The sequence below is a fragment of the Anas platyrhynchos genome, chromosome 3, assembly GCF_047663525.1.
Source record: "Anas platyrhynchos isolate ZD024472 breed Pekin duck chromosome 3, IASCAAS_PekinDuck_T2T, whole genome shotgun sequence".
NCBI classification, from domain to species: Eukaryota; Metazoa; Chordata; class Aves; order Anseriformes; family Anatidae; genus Anas; species Anas platyrhynchos.
Genome location: NC_092589.1, coordinates 4241723 through 4265768, shown reverse-complemented (window position 1 = coordinate 4265768; position 24046 = coordinate 4241723). Strand labels below are relative to the sequence as shown.

Genomic DNA, 24046 nt, shown 5'->3' with positions numbered 1-24046 from the left:
AGTGAAGAGAGTTAGATATAGCCCTGCCAAGAAAAATGCGAGGACATCCTTACTCAGTCTCAGCCACTCCCATCTGTCTTCCCATTTGTCAATCATTTCTTTTCTTTTCTCTGTCAGCTGCAGTAGCTTTTCCTTGATCTGGATTTAAGAGGAGAATGCAGGACTGTTACATAAGCATTAGGCAGCACGGTCACCTCACCACACTGTGTAAGCTGGTATCACAAGCAAAAGGCACTGGCATTTACTGACAGGATACATTGTGCTGGATTGTCAGGAATGACTTAAAAAAAAAAGCCATTGTATTCATATTTTTCCTTTGAAATACAAATAAATATGACATTTACATTAAAACACTACGTTTGCATAAGCATACAGTGTCTGTTAAGAACTACAGTACTAACATTATTTGATCAAAGGAGTATAATGGAGAAACAAATCTAATGGTACAACCATACAGTGTATCTTCCACGTTTTTTTATTTATAGATGTGCATATATAAATGTGCTACCTGTGCTACCTGAAGCTACTTGTGCTAACAATGACATGCCAACATAAGCACTATATCATTCACAGGGTGAATACTGGCTAGCAAAATCTTCCAGTTCCTGAGGAAATGTTACTCTGAGGCTGCTCCGCAGCACTTCTGTGTAACACAAGCACAGAAAACATCACCTCCCCAAGTGGGCAGTCTTACAACATTTGGCTATCCTCCCTCTGCAAAAGGGAGACAGGAAGAAACAAGGGTTGAGCCTCTATCCTTTGGCCTAGTCAAATCAGAAAATAAATCAAGGCCTTAGGCAGTCAAGTACATTTCTCTTGTAATATTCCCTGGATTTACTCCCTGTGAACTTTTTCCCGCTCCTTCCCCTAGAAGGCCTCTTCATAAGCATTCCAGCTGCCCTCAGCAAAATTCAGGATGCCTCTCAGTTGTCTCTGCTCTTGCTCTAAGAAATCACCTTTCCAAGCACAGCCATCCCAGAGACAGCTCTCTGCAGACTGAATGCAACAGCTTCTTTGCATTTCCTGGACTGACAGGGATACTTTAAACTTTGGTGTCATCTCTGCTCCCCGATGTGAATCCACAGCATTAAATCTTACACTAATTTCACAATAGCAAGTAACTGCAATAGTCCCTGAAGTAACGCATGTCATTATAAAAATGCACCTTATTAATCCATAAATTACACAATGCAAGTTTCTCTAGCTGAAAAGGAATCTATAGGCCAGCTGCACTGCAGTTGTTACCCGTTCAGTAAGTACAATACCTCCTCTGATGCGTAGTGTTTTCTTGCCAGTAGAGATTTGCCGAGCTCAATACAGGTAGTAAAGCTGTCATTTCGGGCATCGATTTCTGCTTTGATCCCCTGGTGATTGTTCATTAGCAGTTCAACAGAGGAGACATCCCTAAAATAGTCAATCCACGATTCAGAAACATGTCTTTAAAATTTAACAGCTGCTACATTAAAAAATAAATAAATCTAACCCAGAATGGTATGATACAAAATTTAATTCCTAGGTCGTCTTTGTAGTTCAGGAAACAGGGACTGTCAGCAGCACTTCCAGAGGGACAGCACCATTGTATTGTCAATCGGGGGTCAGATAAAGAAATGTGTGGGAAATTGCCATCACTTCAGCAGCCCCCAGCCTGTGCTGGGCAGCATAAGAGCAAGCTGCCACAACACCATCCCATTTTTTCAGCCACTCTTTCAATTTCTGGCTCAACAACACTGAGTGTTACAGATGTTCCTCAGCTGACCTGCAGCCTTATCTTCTGCATGATACTACAAAAGGTATTTCATATTACCTTGGCTTTTCCTGGGCTTCGATCTGCCGGATAACATCTTCCATCCAAAGCATGAGATCCCGAACCATGCTGAAGAAACGGAATTTGTCTCCTGTGTCCACCAGTCTAACCCTGCGGCCCTCGCAGGCATCCAACAGTGCCTTCCAGGCTTCTAGGACCTCATTTTCTCTCTTCTGGATGTCATCAGCTTTGTCCCCAGCATAGGCAGCCTGAAGGCGTGCAGCATCCTCCTGCAGCTGTCTTACCTGGCATGTGTTTGTAAGAGATAAATGAATCAACATTTGGGTATTTTTGAGTATCAAGTATGGGGGCATTTTAGCTGCTAATTCAAAATTGGAATGGCTTTCTGAAGTCATTGTCAATATTAATTGTCAATATATGTGGTCTGTCAATACTAGAAAGGTTTATTCTGTTATTCAGTCAGTATATCTCTACAAGAATGTTTCTTAGAGAAGTCAGTGGGTCAAAGGACCCTGAAGATTTGCCACTGCCTAAGCCTCGTGTAAAACTGGATGGCAATATAAACTGACTGTTTAATTCCAGGGCAAAAGGGGAGCATTTTCATCATCAAATTTTCTTCCTCCCACACAAGTGAGAGAATACCACTCAGGAACTCCCATATCAAAACCATTATTCTAGCTGACATAGAGATGGTTTTTCAAAAATGTAGATAATGACTTCAAACAGTAGAAATTTAGAAATTCAAAGATCCTTCTATTATTAGAAATCTCTTTTCCTTACAAATGCTCTCTTGGAACATCAAATGCTATTTCTTGTCTGTATCACATATTTTCTGAGCCAAGAAACGCTGTATTGGGTCTTTTCCTAATCATTTTATCATTCTAGAAAGGTTTGATTATGAAATTAAACGGTGTTCTAGCTACAGGCACACAGATCCTGCCACTACCACGCTGATCTGTGGTGGTACTCTAGCAGTTTCACCCCAGAACTATCCTAAGTGCTTTCGACATAGCTCAGTGCTATGATTACCTATTCCCTCATTTAGGTCTTGATTCTAATTACCTTTTTGAGAGACTGGGATTGGTGTTTTGTGAATGTCTCCCATTTAATGTATAAAATCTACAGCTTCCTCAAGCAAAACTCTTGAAAAATCAAATGGTTGCTACACCCTCTTTATTCTAGTGTAAACAACTATGTAAATTGCAACATAATCAAGATCTGGCAGGCAGTTCAGTCATAAAAGCTTTCTTTTCTGACCTACTGAGATACATGCAGCTAGTCGTAATTCCTCCGTTCCTTAAGCAACTTGTTTCTTTCCAGAATTCTCATTTTGGCAGTTGAAAATTGGTGTTTTTTGTTTTCTTTTTTTAATTTAGAATCCCATGTGTGCTGTATGAACAGCTGCCTTCTTCTATTTAACGTACCTTGGCTTCAGAAGATAAAGAATTAGATCAAGTTTGGCTGCTTTTAAAGACCTTAGGCTGGACAAATCCCCTCAGACTGCTATTAGGATGCATTATAAAAAGCAATATTCAAGTCAGAAAGCCTAAACCCATAACCGAGTCAGAAAGCCTCTCGGTAGGTCTACAGACTGGCTTTGCCTCTCAGAAAGCAAAAAGTGCCTAACAGAGGAGATATCTAAAGATTTTTTTTTTAACAAGCTTACACATCCCTTACACATTCCTTCTGCTGGCATAAAGAGCAAGCAAACGTAAGGTGGCTTTCAGCACAATTAATATAAATTCTACTCAAGAAAAACATTAAGAACAGAAAAACCCGAAACCTGCATTTCATCTTACCTCTGGTATATTAAAAATTCTTGACAGACTTAGTATCTGTTCATTGTCTTTCAGAAGTTGCCTGAAGAGACACTATCTGAAGTCAAATGATTATTTTTCTTTGAATGTAAACTATTTTCCTACTATATCTGCCATGCAGTGTCCTACTAATGGTGCTGCTGCTTGGGGAAATCAGAAAAAGCTTCTCTGGGGAACTGGTGTGTTATCCTCACACCTCCCTATCCATACTCTATTCCTAGGACTGGTAGGAGACCTCACAACTTTTTGCTTTACTTCAAATCAATTCAGAATTCCTCTGCATTTATGAATTCTTCTCCAGCCAAGGGAATGACTTTATTCCAAGATAGAATAAAGTTCAACAGGCAATTATCTGTGTATTCAGAAATCCACTGATTTCTGTTTTAGGGAAACTAATTAACCTAATGCAAGAACAGAGAAGCAGAAAAACAGATAAGAAAATGATCCATAGGAACTTATACCCATAGGAATACACTTGGCAAGCAGCTGCCAGCACTCTGTCTCCCAGCCACAGTGGGGGCAAGAGCAGTGGAAGCACTTTTCAGCCACAGACCGTGTTGTTCACTTGCTACACACCTGGGTACCGAGCGCCTGGATATCGTGTTCAAATGTAGTGTGCATTCTCTGTAGTGTTTCCACTGTGTTTTGGTCTCTACCAAGTTCTTCTGGCAGTTTCTTGTGTTTGTCTTGAATGCGTCCTAAGATTTCCTTGGCATCATGGTAAAATTTGTGCAGTTCATAAGAGGCTGCTAGAATTTGTGTTCTCGTGTCAATGAGCTCCAGGAGATCAGCCCAGGCCTCATTAAGACCATCCTTCCACTCTGCAATTGTTGCAGCATCCGAATGTCCAGAATTGATGAGTTCGTCTGCCATGTGGTTAACAGTATCAACACGTTCCTGTCCAATGTTTCCAGTGTCTCGGGCAAATTCCCGGAATCGCTCCTGTAGCATCTGAAACACAGAGAAACGGATTCATGCAAGGCTGTATTTGCAAAGTGATCTGAGCAAACCAGTCAAACCAACCACCCATTTATGTGAATCATCTACTTGTGTGCAGCCTCCAGAAAAAGGTCAATCTGCAGCCACATCTGAAGACCTTACCGTTACATGCTCATAGTCCTGTCCCAGCTCATGGGATCCTGCCACCACCTCCCTTTCAGCAATCCACTGCTCCAGGTCATCCACCTCTCGGTTAAGCTGGAAGAGCCTGTGTCTCTCATCCAGTTTGCCTCTTCTCTCTTCAGCTAGATCCTTCAGGCCTGCATATAGCTTATCCACTTTGGACTGGCGCATGCTGATACGCTCACTGAAAAAAAAACGAAGAGCATCAAGTCCTCCCTATCTTTTTTACAAATAGTATGAGTAGACTGAAAAAAACTTCAAAGAATAAAAATCACGTTTGGGATATGTAATCACCAGAATGTGTGCCTGCCGTATGCAGGAATTTGGCTCAGACACCCTTAACCAGCTTTCTGCTGGGATAGCTGGCTGCACTAGCTGGAAATCTCTTCTGCCCTGTACCTGTACCCCCGCTGACTTTAGAGAGTGACACTGGGAACCATGACTTCCTTTTGTTTGACCACAGATCATACCAGAGCCTTCTCCCATAATGACAGGAAGGATTTGAGCTGCTGAGGCAAGAAGCATTTCATTTTTATTTAAATTCTGCTTCAAAGTTCAGAAGCACTGATGTGTTGTTTTTTTCTCACTCTAAAGCTCAGCATTTCCAAACGTGATTAATGTTGCCATTATCTTTCCATATATTTTGTCTGAGCCACATAGCCCTGTCAAATTGCCTTCCCTCTGCCATATGAAGTCAATTATGTTATTGCAGTGGGCTCAGCCAGGAAATCCACTCTCATCAGAAATTACGATGACCACAAGAGAGTGCTTTTGAGTTAAATAACAATCTTCCACCAGGGGCAAAGTATCTTGCCTAAGATTGTTCTATCTTCCTATCTGCAAAGGTAGAGCAGTTACACAAATCAGCATCATCATCAAGTCATCCCCACAGTCAAATCCAATGGAGAATTCTGTTTGCTTAGCTGCAGCTCTTACGCTTCCTGAATTCTCTCACAGGGAAACCTGTTTGAGAAAGTTGAGATAAATTAACCAAAATCAAGATGCTACTATGCCTATGTTTAAAGTATGAGATTCAAGTATGTATCTCATACTATGAATCTGAGATTCAAGTCTGAATTTCTACAGAAATCTCACAGGACTAGATCTCAGGGAGCACTGCCCTAAGACAGAAGGATAAATAACTGTCACCCTATGGTCTGGACATAAAGTTGTCTAAAAGAACAAATAAGGATCTTTGTCTCTCAGGATTGGTATACCTCTGTACAGCTCAGCAGTGCTGGCAGATCTGACACTGCTAGTCTGTATAAAGGGCACAAGGAGCATTTACTGAAGGTGCACAGCGCTATCCAGAAGTCAGGAGCTGCACATACTGACCTTGCTCAGGGCAGAAAACTGCACCCAGCATCCTGGTTCTCCTAAAATCCTGTCTGTGGCCAAATCAGTGTGGTCCAACATGCATCTCTAATGAAACTGAACTCGGCTTCCCCTGTACAAACTCCTGAGTTATTTTCTCTTTACTGCAGTCTTTGTGTGTAAGAACAAGCTAGTGAAGTGACTGAACTACTAAAAGAACTTGTGATACAATTAAAAACAGCAGTTAATACCTTTCAGGGTGATTATCTGCCACCAAAGTTCTGCTGGTCTTTGAAAGCTGGTGCACAGTCTCAGCATAGTCTTCTACAGCCTGTTCCAAAATCTGGTGCTTCTTCAACATGGATACTGCACTCTGTTCATCCTGTAATGGTGACAGAAAATGACAATCCATTCTCCTACTCCAGGGCAAGACCCCACATAGCAAGTTCATCTTGGTGCATTAGCAAAGAGCAGTAACCAGGAAGATTTATAAAGGACTGCTCCCAGCTCCCGATGACTGTAAATTAACGGTTGAGTTCACAGTAAATGGTACCCACAGAAAGCAAAATGATGAGTAAAAAAGCGTGAATACAACAACCCCTCTGAGATACAGAACAAGATTACATCAGCTGCGCACTAAGCATGCTGAATTTCCTCTTCTATGAAGCTTGTTGTGTGTTTACACACTGCTGACTACACAGGGCTCAGAAAAATGAACAGTTTTAGGCACACGGCTTGTTAGGCTTTTCGGCTACTGACTGGATAAAGAAAACTTAACTAGCTCATGCCAAAGGATTCTTCACCAAAGTGCCTGGAGAAATTCCAATCAAAACTTTTTATGTGTTGTTATGATTAAGAAAGAAAACAACTCTCAGTGTTACATGGTATTGTCAATAAGCCTTTTCATTAACATATTTTTCATGATGAGCTGCTGATGTTAATAGTCCTTTTCATTTGCATTGCTTAGATATAAAAAAGAAAACAAATCCTTGCTAACTGATGACTGAACAGCCATGAGTATTATACTGATACAAAGCTGAGTTTGATTTTATCAGGTTAATGAAGGTGCTGTGGTTTTGTAAATAACAAATAAGATACAGCATACTAACACATACTTGCCAAACTACTGAAAAATAAATGTTCAACTAGTTTGGTATGGTCTGATGCTGTTCAGGTTTCACTGTGCTGGGAGTAGACAGGCCTGCAGCCGACAACTAGTGGCTTCCACTGAGTGACCACCAGGCCTACTTCACAGACAGGCGCACCGTGCTGTTCCCAGCGATTCCGCACTGCTGGAAGTGTTGCCCTAACAGGACTGCATTAGCACATCTGGCTTTGCAGCAAAGGAGAACACACAGTTGCCATCCACACTCTGAGGCAGCTTCCATACAGCAAGATCTATCCTCCACACTACCCAAGATGTCATAACAGATAGAAGAGATGATCACTTGAGCTTTTAGAAGGGAATTAGATTTGTTTATGTTACCATTACGTTAGCGACATATTAAATTATGTCACCTACCCCCCTTGAGCTAAACAACTAAAATCAAGCTAGTGTTGCTGTGGAGCTGCTCACCTTGGCTTTCTCTTCTGACATCATGTAGAGCTCCTGCTCACTCATCCAGGCTTCGGCCTCGGCAGCATCAAAGTAATACTGCTGTGCTCTGTGAGACTCCTCTAGGCGCTTGTGGCGTTTCTCTGTCTCCTCAATTAGAAGGCTCCACAGCTGCTTCAAGTCTGCAAGTCTCTGCTGAATGGCTTCAGCATTAGGGCTACTGTCTGTGATAATATTTTGACTCCTCTCAAAAATATCATCAATACGAGGCTGATGTCCTTGGATTTCTTTCTGAAGGGTCTAACAGGAGAAAAGCAGACTTATGAGACACTGCACCCAACAAAGAAAAATGCTGCTCAGGGATTTCAACTCTAGAGGGGCAACAAAACACAAGCCATCAGCTCAAGTGGATGAACTGGGGTTCTGTCCTCCATGAGCATCCTGGAACACACTGCCCCCCCCAGCTGTGGTCACCCCACCTCCTCATAGCACATCCTGACTGATGCACCCATGATTTTGCCCCAGGCTTTTCTTTCCTGAATTAGTCAGTGTTAAAGAGAAATAACAGGGAGAGAGCTCTGACAGCACCTGCTTACCTGATTTTTCTTTATCAGTAGCTGCACAGTCTGGAGGTTGTGTCCATGATCAGTAGATGTTGCTATAGGCATTCTCTCTCCAACCCACAACTGCAAAGGAAAAAGAGCACATCTGATTTGGAGCAACACCAGATACAGCTAGGACATCAGACAGAGGCTGGTGTGCATGGGATACAAAAAGCAGCTTTACTCTACGATGCTACTGAGAGATGTGATTGAAAGGCTTCTTCCAAGCTCTGTGATAGGTGTGAGATTTTCGTAATATCTAGGGAATGAGATTTCTTTTGTACTCACAATTTCATCTTCCACATCCCGGTTAAACTGGTGGATTTCTTTGGAGGCCAGCAGGTTTGCCTTTCTTTCATTCAAAGGTTCGAGCAACTCCAAAAATTTCTTTTCTACAGTAAGGCGTTTTCCATCTACTTCATCTGTGCTCTTTCCTTCCTGACTTAAAGCCCGTGCCTGGCTTTGCAGTTCCTCTATCTCCTTCTTACGAACATCCATTTGATTCTCTAGCATCTAAACACAAACATGGCAAAAGAACTTGAGAAGTAGGGTAAAAGCAGTTTATGTGACTAGGGTACGTCAATAGCTATGTCAGAAGGAAGAACAGATGCTGATCAGTAATTAATAATTATCGTAACGCTAACGTTGCAAAGAACAAGGTTTAAACACAGATCCATTCCTTCACAGCTGCAGCCACCCCCTGATGACCCCATTACACCTGCTTGCGCAAATGGTGAATTTGGCCAATAGAACAGAGTTAAGTTGCTTCTATCGGGCGTTCACAAGTTACTCTGAAAAATTTCAGAGCACAGCTAATTGCACGAGAGCTTCACTGCTCCCTCCTGTCCTTACTGCTTCCTTGCTGTCCTTAGAGCAGCAAACCAGGGACCGACCAGTACTGGACAAGTTTGAAACAAGGGCAGGCAGCCAGGTTCAGAGAGGAGGGACTAGTGACTCGGGGACTACCCCAGGAGACAGAAAAGATGTTAACATGGGGAGAGAAGGAAGTACAAGGGAGCAACTGCATCAAGAAATTTATCGTCAATTTGTTTCTGGATGTGTTTTTGCTGTTTCTTAAAGATAGATGGAACAACAAGAAGAAAGAACAGCAAATAAAAGCTTTTCTAAACTGAAAGGATCTCCCATCTGTTCCTTTGAGTGCAGATATCTGCTCTCTGCCCACTCTGTAACCTGTGCTCCATTTACCTGCTGCTTCTTCAACAGGATGTTGACACTGGTGAGATCCTTTCCATAGTCGTCCGACTGAATTTGACTCTCCAAACCGTTCAGCCACTTATCCAAATCAGCACAGCTCTGGGTAAAAAGCTCTGCCTTGTTTGCATCAAAGAGACGCTGAGCCTTGGTCTGGGTAGTGGATTCGAGCTCTTCCCACATTTGATGGAGACCTGTCAGCTTCTCTTTCACTACAGCTTCAGTCTCTGGTTTCTCTGCAATGAGCTGCATTCCCTCCTGCAAAGCAAAGAACAACCAAAATGGCACCTCCTCAGGAACACTCACAGACCGTTACTGAAATTATTCCAATTAGCAAGCACTCAGGATTCCTCATCTGCTGGCAACATCAACCACTATCTCCAATTATCCAATGACTCTTTCCAGAACAACAGCTCCTACATATCTCTGTTGCCAGGGTGAGAGTTTCTTAGTTTCTTGGCAATTGGGAAGGTCAGTCAATGCCTCATTTCTCCTCCCCCCTACTCACGTTCCTTTGTGGGGGCTCCTGGGGATGCTGCTGGGACTGGAGCAGAGCGGGCTGCTCCACACCGTGTGACATCTCACCAGGGAGTGGTGAAGACCCAGCATAATGCTGGAGCTTATGGCACCAAAACTTATCTGTGTGACTTGAGAGAGGTGTGTTGGTGGGTTACAGCAATCACCATGGGTTCGTGCTAGTATCAGAGAATGTTCTTCCTTGGAAAGCAGGACACCTGTACCTAGCAGCAGCAGAGCACCTGGACTTGAAATATCTTTTTGTCTCTACAAAGACAGTATTAGCTTTGGAAATATTTTCTTTACCTCTAATTATACTTCTACCTCTGCACCTACATGGTGCTGACAATAGATAAATCTTGGATGTGAACACTACTCACAACACAGAACATTCAATAGCACTGACCCCCATTATATTAACAGTGATTGCCAGCTCTGACTCAAGACACAACTTTGGTACTTCTTTGCTGCAATCTGATTTTTCAGAGGCAAAGAATGAGGATGTACTAGCATCACTAAAAAAGCACATCCAGTACTAAGAGCAGACTTCTAATTACACCATTAAAGGGTATTGCTATTTGCAGATCACAGAAAAAACTCTAATGGAATACAGAGTGCCAAAGTAGGAAAGGAAATAAGCAATTAAGCTAACTTACACTGAACAGAAACCCCACTGTCAGAGCTAAAGGCAGTTTAATTTTCCTCCTTAGTTTTCCAAAGTTGCACACAAGAAATGGGAGGAAAAGTACAGATCACAGCTTATAAAGGCCTTCACAGTAACTTGGTGAAAAGAGCTGTGAATCTATTAATTAATCACAAAACTGGCTGTACTTTACCTCATGCATTAAGTTGGTATGTGGAAAAGCTGCCTGATTATAGTCCTGAAAGAATAAAAACCAGCACGGCAGCACAGGTGTCTGAATTCACCTATGTTCAGTTATTTCCTAGGAAGTACTTTTCCTTCATTACCTTGAATCACAACATTTGCCCTTTTCAGCCTTTGGGTATGAAAAATAGGTTAAGCCTTCTTCCTAACATGTAGGAATGATTAGACAAAGAAAACAAAACTGGCAACTTAGCCTTTAAGTGTTCTGTGAATGTGTCTTATGTAAAAATACTTAAGATTGATGTGGAATGAAGGGTTAGATGGAGACACAAGGAGATAGTTACTCTACAGTAAGGAAATCTCCTTTTGACTTAGCTGAATGCACAATTCAAGGACCAGTTCCTGCAGAGGAACAGATCTTCTCTTTGTGCATAACCATCTTTGACAAAGATGAGGGTGGTTTTGGGACATTCTTTAGTTACCTTTTCAATCTTCTCCAGCCATTCTTTGTTGGATGCAAGTTCTGCCATAAATGCCTGATGCTTCAGCCATTTGCTGTGCAGGTTCCTTGCCTCATCATAGGACATATCCTGGGCTGTAAGCATCTTTTCATTGATCCAGAGTGAGAGCTGGAAAGGAAGATGGATACACAGGTGTTCAGGACATTTGCAGTAGGGAATAGTGCAAAGTATCCAAATGCCTCTGGACCAAGGATACAGAGATGTCCACTACAGAAGAGCTGCATGAGATTCAAGGACTGCTTTTATTCAGGATTCAGTTAAGGATCCACCCCTTTAACAGTTAAATAACATCATATAAATAACCTCCAACCTAAACAGAAAGGAATCAACTCCATCATGAGCAAAATCAAACGGGTCTCATCCAGCTCAACAGGAAGAGAAACGGGCATGTGTCCTGCTTTTTGGTCACAATGTACTTTCGCGCTGTTTTTCCCTTTCAACATTACACAATGCACTTGCTACTCAGGACAGGACTTGAATGTCATCACCACACCCCTGTGGAGCCTTGCGGGTTTCCTCAGGACATTGCACAAGTACACACTAATGGGGTGGCATGCACAAGTCATTCTCCAGAATTAAGCAGAGCCCTAAGGTAAATCTTTCAGTGAAACACTGAGCGAGAAATTCTGTAGTTCCATCTGTATTAAAAGCCTTAAGAATAAAGATGGTTTGGGACCATTAAATCTCACCATGTTTGTACCTTTTCCCTACAGTCTTTTCTCTACAGAGATTACATAAACATTTAAATACATTTATTTGTCCAGACTCCAGCAAGGTTTGTGGTACTTGAGATACCCCTTTTCACATTACCTAAAATCCAAGACTGATTGTGTTCTGATTTTATTCAAATACAAAGACACTGAGAACAATTCCCAGATCAACACTGGAGAAAAATCAATACTTTAAAAATAGCTTATTTGCCAAGGGCAAATGGAATGTGAAAATGATCATAGCAGCCAGTACCAGATTTCCTCCTAGGCTGAGTCTGACTGCTTTATCTGTTCCCTAGGTGTGGATGAAAAAAAAACACACCACACTATCAGTAATGTTTACAGCATTTGCAAAAAGATTAGTTTACTGCATATTTAAAGTTGTCTGCCAAAGAGGAAAATGTCAAAACAAATCTAAGCTTTTTTCCTAGAACGCCACTTGGATGATACACGCTGTCGTGCCGAGGAAGCACTCTTACAAAACGAGTAACAGAGCACAGGCCAGACTTGCCAATTCACCACTGCAGATTCGGGATGCAGGACAACAAATCCATTCAGAACTCACAAGCCATTTTTAAATTGTCCTTAAAGATATTGTGAAGTTCCACAAAAAGGGAAAATCAAAGAAATTTAAAAACAAGTCAAAGAAACTCATCTGGCTTTGCTATCAAGTCCGAATAGAAAAATGCTCCCAGTAATGGAGACCTCTGTAGGAATCTAAGGTGACAGCTCTACAGGCTGCTGTGCTACTCGACAATCAAAGGCTATATCAAAGATTACTATGCAATCTGAAATAAGTGTGTTTATTCCTGCCTTTCTAGGGGGAAGTACAGCTGCTTCACTCTGAAAACTGCAGTGCTTGTCTTTTATTGCTTGTTTTTACCCAGCCACAGCATTAAGTCTTCCAAGGATTTAAAAGTGGTTCCCAAAGAAAGGTAGCATCATCTGTACTAACAGATGGGGTCACTGAGACACAGCCAGCCGGTGGTACACAGCCAGTGGCTGTCAGGATAAAACCCTCATTTCTGACCTTCAAAATGTTGTTATACTCCTCTGATAAGACAGAAGTGCAAATGAAGCATTTTAGGGGTGACTATTAAAATCTGGTTTTTGAAACCACTATAGTCACTGGAAGTTGGTGTCTTCAGGGCAGAGGTAGATTTAAAAAGATAATACAATAATTTGTTAAAACGGTGCCTCACACTGGCATTTGGGGTATTTGTTTGTCCAGGAAACCATGAGTCAGTTGTTAACACCAGCAGAGCTAGTGAGGTTTCATCCCATCTCCTGCACCCATACCACAAAATGACGTTTCTGCCATCAGCTCCCAGAAAACCTGCAATGAAAAGCAGGCCTCGCTGAGAGAAACGCAGAGACACAACTCTCATAAGTCTGCCAGAGGAATAAGAGAAGGCAGAAGAGCACCGACTGCTGGTGTGCTTCCCAGACACTGCAAATGCCTGGGCTGATGCAGCGTCTCTCCCTGCCGAAGGTTCACAGACGTCTGCAGTCCGTGACAAGACCTGCTGGCACGCTCGGTGAGCAGACAGAAAGCTCCTGACATGCAGCCTATCCAAATGTGTTTCCTCTGGTGTCCCCAGGGAAATTAGCCCAGACAGTGCTGGGGCTTCAAAGCTCTTACAGGAAGATCAGCTTTAATCTCCTCCAAGGTGAGCTGCAGAAGAGCAGGATGTCCCAGAAGCCTGAACGGCAAAATTTATCTAATCCCCCCTCTTCTCTGAATTTCCTGTTGTCGCTCTTTCATTCTCTCCACCAATTTAACACACTCATAGTTATGAATGTAAGAAAGAGACAAAAAAAGCAACACCTCAGGATCAGCTTGTGCCAGCGTGTCTGACTACTAACACAACAATCTGCCACAGCTCCCTTCGCCTGTGACCCAGAGGAAAGATTTATCAGTGCTGAGCTGTTGTGACGAGCATTATCCTGCCACCTCCTTGAGCGCCACTGACCCTGCTCGCTGCCTCGCTTGTGAGTCAGAGGAGGAAGGAGAGAGGGGCAGGAGGCCGCATTTACAGCAAGGCTTTGGCCCAGAGGGACCGGAGGTGGCTGCCCTGGGGAAGGAACTCACTGCAGAAAACACTTTCCTCTCCCCACATTACAGAACCTCCCTAACGCAGCGGGCAGGAATGCTGAAGATCACTGCCTGCTGAAACAAGAGACTGGTTCAGATCTGCCTGCTAACAACTCCCGGCCTCCTGGCCACAGGACATGGAAAAGCGAAGGGCGAGGTATTCCCTTGGCTCCCTTCCACCTCCACTGGGCAGTGGTGCTCCTGGAAGTGCTGGGAGGGAGCAGCTCCACAGAGCTGGCAGCCCTGTTTGCAGAGACACACTCCCTCTGGCCCAACGTAGGTATCAGTGGGCACTTTGTAACCCCCCAGCACCAATTCTAAGTCCCATTATGGCTGTTCTCTCAGAAAACAACCATTCAATTATCATCAAGGCTAACGTCCGCTCAGGAAGGATTGGAAAAAATTGTAACGTTTTGAAATTGTTTCGTTCTGTCTTGGAAATGCTCAGAGGAGACATCCGTGCTTTAGTGGCTGGAGAGAAACAATTGAGAGAAAAGGCATTCAGGAGGCCAGACACTAGAGCTTTTATGTTTTCCTTTTTCTTTCAGTGACATTGGGGAAAAAAAACAGAACCTAGGGAAGAACACAACCACACTGACACACAAGCTAGAAGAGCTCCAAGAGCCGGAGGGATTTTTGTATTAGAAATGTTACAGAGGAAGGAAGAAGCTGCTGCTAATGACAGCAGAATTTTTGCTCATCTGTCATGTTTTTACTACCAAGGAAGGAGCATTTAAGCCAAGTTCATGGCTAGCTTACGCAATGCAGGAAGACAGACTGCATCTAGGCAACCAAGCAGTAAACAACATTTGCCCAGTTTATGAGCATCGCTTTGCTTCTTTCTTGTATGAATCCCAACTGTGGTGCAAGTCCATTTAGACACACTGCAGCAACTTCCAGTTTCCTGTAGCTGGCTAAAACGTACAGCTAATGCAGCAGCAACTCTTGAAATTAAAAGCACTTTTCTCACAGTCACCTTTCTTTGCAGCCTTTAGGCATGGACAGCTAGCTTTTAATGCACATCACAGGCAAGGCCTGTGCCATCTTTAGGATCTGTTAGTACTTCATGAAATAAACTGAAAATTACTCACTTAATTCCTCATGCTAGGAACAAGACTTTCCTTAACTTTATTTAAAATAAATAAGTTTAAATTTATCACATTTAATCCTGCTCCTCTCTTGTTCCTAAACTGCTGACTAATATTTTAGAGAAACCACTTAAACAACTGTCCTATACCAGGCCACAAACATATATGCATCCTCAGACAAACTTCTTACTGTAAGAGTTCAGTGCTAATCCCACCAGATTCAGCATGATCAATTTATACCACAGCACAAAGTCTTCACTGCTTTTGGCAATCTTTCCTGTCTTTTGCTTAGCGGATGAAAGGAAAAATTCAGTTCATCCAACAAATGGATTAATTTTTGCAGGGTTCTTTGTGTTTGCTTATTGTTTTGTTGGGTTTCGTTTGTTTTTTTTTTTGTTTTTTTTTTTAATTGTTTACTCAACACTAAATACCACGGGATGACTTGATTGCAAAGTATCGAGTATCCCAGTCCTTATAATACACAGGGTGTGTGGGGGGGAGGATGCTTTTCTATAGCATGCAGCTTTTAGTGATAAAAGTGAAAGGATGTAGTTTACCTCTTGACAATCCTGAAGGAACTTTTGAAGATCTCTGTTATCTTTGAGTCTCATCAGAAGTTCACTGGCTGCTTCACGGTTCTTCCTATGTCTAGTCAAAAAAATAACAGCAGAGAACAAAAAAATGAAATAGGCATTTCACGCAAAACCGATTTGTTCATTTCTGTTGCCCCTCTGGGATACGTTTTGAGTAAGTATGTGGTGCATCTTTTACTGCTTTTCAAATGAAGAGCATGTTTGAAGCTCAGATGTGCCCATGTTATTTAGTTCAGCACGCATTTGTTTTTGTAACCAGTCAAATACACAGGGCAAATTTTGAAGTCAGCATGGTTTCACAAGTATCATGTACAGAATTTGGAGCACTAGTTGGAAGACCGCAGGGAATTTCAGTCTGTTAGCCAAAAAACATAAGAAAACCATCTTCAAAACTGCAACAATTAGATCTCAGGTTACACAGCCCTTGCAAAGTGTTCACTTGCTGTAATGCTCTCCATAATATACCTTCCCTGTGGCTCAGCACCTCCTGCTAGCCAACAAAGCTGTAGTAATTTATATAACCGTCCGAACACTGTTTAACAAACTCATGTGACACACTTGTGTACTTCAGCAAACAGAAGCTCTATTTGCCTTGGAATGTATTTCTCAGAGCATTTAAGAGTAACCTTAGCACAGAGGAAAACCAAAGGTTAGTCAAAGAGCCCTATTTTTAATTCCTAATCCTTTGCCCCTTGAAGGACGAGTTGTGCTGGCAACCCCACAGCTCTTAGTGGGTTCCTCAGATGGACATGGTGCCTGATGAGCCGATTCCTGAGGTATCGCCAAACATGCTTCTGACTGACACTTCTTTTGGAATAGTAATCCCTGTCGATCTGTACTTCCATTATTTATGAGGCAATTTAGATGGAGGAGGCAGAGAAAAGAAGATGATTTCTATTTATTGCTCTCTGTGTAAGATTTGTTCATATTTCGTTGTGCATTGTCTTATTGCTGGGCTATGTAATAGACTAAGATAAATAAGGATATAGAGTTGGAGATTATTTTATAGGGTGGCAATTTATAAGATGATCTCAGCACATAATTCCAATAGCTGAATAAATCCATGTTAGTGGAAGTCTCCAGACACTCACAATATTCTCGAAGGCTATAAATTACGTGTCGACGACAACTGGCTTAACATACCACTTTTCCTGATCTAAAAATTACCAGAGCAAGCTCTCTGGAAGAGTTTAGTGACTTCAGAACCATGAAGAATACCTGTGTTTGCTGGGTGTTACATAAAAGCAAAAGGTCTGTAAGGCAGAGCAATAGGAGAGGACCCTTTAAAGGGCTACACATTGCTCCTCTGTTACCTCAATAGCTTTCTCTGAATAACCATGCAGGCAGCAACTATAAAGCTGTAGGTAAAAAACAACTGAGTTACAGATCAGATGGCAGGGAAGATGCACAAAACCATCAAAGGAAGAGGCTGGAGTCCAAGCCCAGGTAATCTTGATGTCTTGGCAGGTGTTACCTGAGAGAGTGCAAAGGAGAGGACACACAAATTGTGCCTTAGGAAAAGCCTCTGTAATGTAGCTAACAGCAGTGGGTTTGATTCCAGTCTTTTGTGGCTCACACATATATGTCTGGGCAAATACAGTGCATTAGTCGGGTTGCTAAATTGAAGCAAGAAATTGTTTGGGTGATTCTATCATGATGATTTAGTGTCACGATGATTTAATAGATTTAAGGGTAGATTACATTCTAGACTCATGCATTCTGGAGAGGACAGAAGTTGTGCAATTAAAAGGAAAATTTTCATGACATCGATTTGAATATAGTTAAGAATGAACAGACAAGTTCTTATGTTGAGAAACCTGGAGTTTAAAAATCCAGCAAATTATCTCCACGCAGTATTGGAAATACCGACTTTAAGAACTCTGAAGGGAAAATACGCAGGAACATCACACAGATGATGATACAGCTGTGTTTTTTTTGTTTTGTTTTGTTTTGTTTTCTTCAGCATAACAAATGTGATCATTGGTGCTCAGAGTTACTTAACACTAAAAGGTTGTTTGGTTGTCCAAAATGACCTGGAGTCAGATTGCAAGATGAGAAATCTCTGAAGAACAGGGCTGAACTGTAACAAGGCTTAAACTGGACACTTGAGGACGTGGTTGTAATATACTCAGGATGGAATATATCCCTGCTGGAACTGGCAGGAATTCCTGTACTTTCATCACAGAATTGGTGTTATTTTTGAATGGGAATAAATGGCCTTAAGAAGTCATTTAGTCTGTTCTTCCTACCCAGAGTAGCTATATCCAAACATAATTAATTAATTCCTTCTCCATGCTTCCCCAAATTGTTCTTTAAGAACTGCAATGACACATTTTAGAATTTTCTTATTCCGGCGCATAGTGTTAGGTCAGAGGTTGGACTCGATGATCTTGAGGTCTCTTCCAACCTAGAAATTCTGTGATTCTGTGATTCTGTGATAACTACGCTTCCCATTACAAAGCTTTTCTTACCCTCTACTACCAGTAAGTCTGAAAGACTCTAAAGAGAATCAACAGGCAGACAGACTGAAGAACAGAGCCCTTTCAGGTACCATTTTTTATCCAGATGCTAAAATCACGTGGTGTAAAGGGCCTAGCTGCCCCATGCCTCTGGCCATGTGTGCAGAGGCCAAGCTAAGTCAGCTGGTGGGGCAGGGAGGTGGATGGACCAGCGGACAGACTGGTGGACAGACCGGACTGCAGCTGCACTGAGGACCAAGAGCACTGGGCAGCCCTGGAGGGTGGAGAAAGGCACCAAGCCTGATGCACGGTTTTTGAACAAAGATTGCTTGACTGCTGATTGCAGTCATCCCTGTTAAAATCCTACTCTTCTGAGAGGTACATGGCAAGGAAGGGTCAGAAACTGACTCTGCCACACTTCACGTTATCAGTGAGTGCTCTTACTGGTTTGCTAAAACAGTTTGTGGAAGAAAACCCCACACTAGCACAGAAGGGTTTGCTTTTCAGACTCCAGTTATTTAGAATGACTGCTTGAATTCACCTGCTTGTTCATGCAAGAAACTGTATGTATTACTTACATTATAGCTATGTTTAGTTTTACATTAAATAGGGACTTCCCTCTATATGCTGAAGAGGCAACCTCAAATTCCAGTGTCTAAATTAAGCTAGACCTACATGGTAAAATGAGATAGGAAATGTACCACAGTCAGTTAAAACATGAGGACATCTTCCTTCTGTGGCAACGTTGTGAAGAATCTAAAATAGTAAAATGAGGTATGTTCAGCATGAAGATGTGCCTGATTCAAATTAACCCAAGAGCAGAACACCAAAATTTACCACAGTGTTCCCAGGCTGTCTCTGCAGAGGTCCTTGACAATGCTAACACCACTGACAACTGACAACGTCTCTTGTGGTTTAACTGTAAGCCTGTGGGTTTCAAAACCTTGTAGAAGTAATAAATCTTACACATAGCATGAATGCTACTGCCTGCTAAGAATGCTGAGATACATGCAAGGAAGATCTAACTCTCTAGTTGTTCCAGCAAACAGCAGGCATTCTCCTTCCTGAATGGGCAAAGAAAAAAATATTTCAGTTCTCTGTTGAGTTAGAAAGTTGCACAAGTACAAAAGTTGATGAAAAACAGAACCAGGTAATAACTTGAGTCAGACCTGCCACTATCTTGAAGCTAAATCTCAGTTTTAGAATGAGAGAGGCCACAACGTAAGCAACTGGACTAGGGCAGTCCCCTTATGCTCCTCCAAGAGAAAATGGAGAAGAAAACACTTCCCTTCTGGATGGCAGAAACAGAAGCAGAAGTCACCAAATTAAGGACAGCTGCAGAGGGGAGACCAGACAGGAGCCCTGCTCTCAGCAACCCTCTGGACTCAGAAATGGAAGAGGAATGAGACCCCACCACGGCCCCTTGGCAGCAGGGAAAGCCGCAGACGTGTGCAGCTATAAAAGTGTCCTACACCTGAGGGAGCAGCTGTAAAAGGTAAAGCTGGGACCCACAGCGGCTCAGAGGTCACACAGCAGCATAACTGCCCCTGGTGTGCTGATAGCTTGCTCCATTTCCCCTTCTTTCCTTGTGATAGTTTTATTCAATCCCATCTTGTCCCTCCCTCACTCTTTCTCGAGGTCCTTTTCCCCATTTATCTTTCCCTTGAACTGCATTAGAAGATCGTGCTGAAGCTGTACGTCCTATCACCCTGCTCCCTCAGCCTCTGCATTCTCCTCTCCTTCCTGAGCCTGATGCCTACAGCGTCTGTTCAGATGGAACCATTTCAGGGCAGGGGCTCTCTGCTGCACTAATGGCCAGCGGGTTCTCCTCTGCATTAGCTTGCAAGCATTACTGTAAAAAGCACCATTAACCGTATGAAAAACTACAAAGAGCTCCATATAGGAAGTACGGAGCCACTGCACATATTTGAACTTGTTTGTTTTGGTCTTTTGTTATACATCCAGGTGGAGCCTGGTTGGGAGAGCTTTTTTTTGTACAACCTAAGAGGCTTCCTTTGGTACCACTCCCACTACACCCAGCCCTAAGGCTTTGTTCTTGAGGCTTATCAGACTTACAGACTCAGAGAGCAATCACACGGATTTCCTGGATAGCAGTGCACCGGATGGTTTTTGCAGTGCTCTGCATAAATACTTCTGGAATTGAGGAAATGTCCTGGGAAAAAAAGTGGGGTTAAAAAAACTACAGCCTCTAGGACTTGCCTGCCATTCTGAGCAGGAACTCCAGCATGTCTTGCAGCCAGGACGGCCCAGGTGGCCAGCTAATGCCACAGAGAAGGAGCTGTGCTGGGGAAACAGCAACCAGAGCACCTCAGCCAGGGGCAGCAGCGGCCCTGGTGCAGGGCACACGCAGGATGGAAGGCTGAAGCTGTGTCCACTCCAACCACCTCAGCCAGGGTTGCACAAAGAGGTTGGCTCCTTGCTACTGTTTTTTAAAATTCCAAAGTTACAGAAAGAAGACACCTAATCAGAAGGGCAGGATCGAGTCCAGCTTTCATAAGTGGATGTGAAAACTTGAAGTAGAGAACATCTGGTCAGAGAGGGTAAATAAAGGAAAATAATTTTCACAATTTCTGCTGACTAGAAATACATTTAGAGCTGACTCTGTAAGCAGCATCAAAAAGCTATCAGACTGCATTTATGCACTGAATTAAACCTGATGTCCTTTAGGCCGCAAAATGCTCCTACAGGTGGGCCACATGAGGGCAGAACTCATCGCACTAGAGATGGCAGCATTTCCAAACACTCTTTCCTTTCTTCATCCTTCTCACTGGATGCTCCTTGAGCGAGAGGCACCTCTTGGTCACGGGTACTCCGCAGTGAAGGGCACTGACAGCCAGGGCAACCAAAATGTCCACAGCGCGTAGGATTTTTGGCACTGATGCACAAAGTGCTATGCCACTACAGCACCCATTTGACATCCCAGCCCTTCCTGCCCCAAATGTAGTGCTTTATGGAAATGGAGAAAGAATGAAGAAGATGCTGACTGGATGTGCTCGTTATGTTCCAGTATTGGACAAAAGGCAAACATAAATCCTCCCTTTGTCTATGAGTAACGTCTTCCATAAAACGAAACAGTTACCTTCACACAATGGGACCTGTGTGTGCCTGTACTCAGGTTCTAGTTTGCTGGGGCTGGAAACCCAATTAAGTGAAGAAATTCAGATCCTAGATTGCTTTCATATAATCTCCTCTTTCTAGTATTTGCAGATTCTCTTTGTGATCTAAAGAGAGTCAAGCTGGTTAGAGAGAGAATGAGAATATGAGGTACCGTTGGCAGTAGACTATCAGAGGGCTCAGAGGTCCTCAGCAAGCTCTGGGCACAGGAATATCTGCCCTTTTTTAAATCCATGAGCCACAGCTAAAGCAGGTGCATAGACAGTGCAAAATGTTTACCAAAACAAGAAAGGCACAACATTTTTTGCACTACTTCAGACCTTGGAGATAAAGGCATCTGGCCAACTTAAAGCTTACTGGCTGCAGGAGGATGAAAGTCTGTCAGAAGGGTGGTCAGTAACATCTGACATGAAGTTCTGTATGAGCTTACTTCTGCATTCTGACACTCATGATTCACAAGAGCCTTGAAAGTCTCCACTATTATTCAAACCATAAGCAGAAAGAACTATAAATCACAGCCATCAAAAATGAACATTTGGTTTTCAAAGAAAAAAAAGGTCTATAGCAGTCATGCCACAGCTAAAGAGACAAAAGCAAAAGATTTGTTCTGAGATGAAAGACACATTTGTACCAATGCTTTCTAATCTCATTTCAGAAAGGCCAGACAACTTGGAAAATGTGATCAAAGCTGAGTGGGTGGGGTAGATACAATGCCAATTACACTCTTGAAGAGCCACATTCCTTCCTCAGGGGAAGGACAGGAATATATTATGATCATTGAATCAGCTAGAAGATAGCAAAAAAACTTAAGGCTTGTGGAACCGGGTATAGCTACTGCTACAGCTCCCACCACAATATGAACTCTGTTAATACTCCAAGAATTATAAGCAACACTCATATAGCCAATTTCTGGGTAGTGAGCTCATTACCTAGTGAGTCTCAAATGGAAGAGGTAATGTTTAATTAAGATTAGCCCAGCATATTTTTGAAACATTATAGTTCCTGTTTTTCCACAGTACAAAGAAAGCATTCTGCAAAAGATGTTTTCTAACGTGTTGCTTTGCCTTTGGATTCTGATAAAAGGTCATCTCTCAAAGATCAGAATTAAAATGTGAACAGCTACATTCTGTCATCATTATGATCTTACCTGTCATCAATAGAATCCACTTTCTCCTGGATTTTATCAGAGTTAATGTTCCCATCACTAACTAGCCTTCTGCCAGTCTCTACGACTGCATTGATCTTTTCTTCATTGGCATCCATTGTAGTCATGAAATCCTCCTGTTTTTTAATAGCAGCTTCTGCTCCTTCCAAGGTAGTGGGCATTTCTGTGTGTGCCAAAACATACTCCTGTGATTAAAACACAAATCAGGGAGAGAAAAGTATTACACTCAGGCTATGTTGCATGCTGTCAACAGTTTCACCACATATGAAAACAAATATCTCAAGAAGACTAAGAAGTAAAATTCCAAAAGCAATTTAATTTGAGTTACTTTTACAAAATAAAGAAGGTAGTTTATCCGTTTTCAGCTCTCTTCTGTAAGTGTTGGCTGATGGAAATGAAGACAAGTAAATCTTGCCCACTTACCTGGTTATTAAGAAATGCTTCTGCTTGCTTGGTATCTCTGAGAAATAGCTGGTAGGCATGAGACTGGGAGAGGAGATTTTGCCTGTTCTCCCACATTTTGTGGAGCTCATTCCATCCAGTGTCCAAAGCTTGTAGGCGCTGGCGTAGGAACATGTACTGAGCGTCAGTTTGCCCTTGTGTCACCATCTCACCCATGTCCCTCATTTTCTGATAGTCTTCCTCATAATTGTTGATTTCATTCTTGATATTCTCATGTTGAGTGAGCAGCTTCTCAGCCTCTGTCAGCGTGTTTGGCATGTCTTCAGAGGCAATTGCAGTCTGAGTTCTGGATAGCCATGACTGGAAGTCATCTAGATCTCTCAGGAACTGTTGCAGTTTGCTTGCCTCTCCAAGAGACTCTTCCCGGTTCTTCAGAGTGGTCTTCATTTCTTCCCATACATCATTGATTTCTGCGAGCCGTGAAAGGATAGCCTGTGCCTGGTCAGGATGCTCTGATTCCAGCTTTTCTGCCTCTTTTTGCAGGTCACTGAGCTTAGCCTCAATGGCTACCAGGTCACGTTCCATGCCCGTCAGCTTCCTCTGCAGGGCCATCACTCCAGCAAGATCATTACCCAGATCTTGTGTGGATTCAATCACTTTTGTCTTTTCCCTGATCCAGGACTTGGTTTCATTACATTCAAGGTGGTAATTCTGGATACTCAGGGCCGAGAGCAGAGCATCCTTCTTTCTGTCTACCAGTTCTCTGAACTGGCTCCATCTGAAATTTGTGATGAGAGAAAAGCACATAAATCAAGACTTGTGTACAATAAGGGAAAAGTATGGCAACACTGCTGAGTGAGCAGTTGCTCAGCTTAGCTTGTTAAACCATGAAATAACAACATATTCATGCTTTTTTCAGTCCTTTCCATATCATCAATAGTTTTAGCAAAACAATCATTAACCAAGCATATATAAGAATATGCCAAGTGTCAGCAGTACTGACAGTAAGTTGTAAGTATAATTTTTTCTCAAGTGAAAAATTGATAGTTACATCTAATTTTCACACTAAATACACTCAACTCCACTCTCTTGGTGGACTTTGAAACCAAAAAGAGAGAGCTTACTTGAAGTATTACATTGGTTTCTTTT

At 42.5% G+C, this 24046-nt stretch overlaps 1 protein-coding gene across 7 annotated transcripts in view; it reads right to left on the bottom strand.

Moving 5' to 3' along the window:
• Positions 1 to 24046, bottom strand: part of SPTBN1 (spectrin beta, non-erythrocytic 1) — a 140322-nt gene that overhangs the window by 14875 nt on the left and 101401 nt on the right. For all 7 annotated transcript variants that reach the window (XM_072035046.1, XM_027453223.3, XM_027453222.3 and 4 more), the window contains 14 exons: positions 22919 to 23675; positions 22478 to 22680; positions 15701 to 15791; positions 11212 to 11358; positions 9382 to 9645; positions 8464 to 8688; positions 8170 to 8259; positions 7595 to 7873; positions 6270 to 6400; positions 4684 to 4888; positions 4159 to 4533; positions 1805 to 2049; positions 1266 to 1404; positions 54 to 138 (listed from right to left, as the gene is read on the bottom strand). In XM_072035046.1, the coding sequence (XP_071891147.1) occupies positions 54 to 138; positions 1266 to 1404; positions 1805 to 2049; positions 4159 to 4533; positions 4684 to 4888; positions 6270 to 6400; positions 7595 to 7873; positions 8170 to 8259; positions 8464 to 8688; positions 9382 to 9645; positions 11212 to 11358; positions 15701 to 15791; positions 22478 to 22680; positions 22919 to 23675 (3236 nt within the window). The remainder of the gene's footprint in view (positions 1 to 53; positions 139 to 1265; positions 1405 to 1804; positions 2050 to 4158; positions 4534 to 4683; positions 4889 to 6269; positions 6401 to 7594; positions 7874 to 8169; positions 8260 to 8463; positions 8689 to 9381; positions 9646 to 11211; positions 11359 to 15700; positions 15792 to 22477; positions 22681 to 22918; positions 23676 to 24046) is intronic.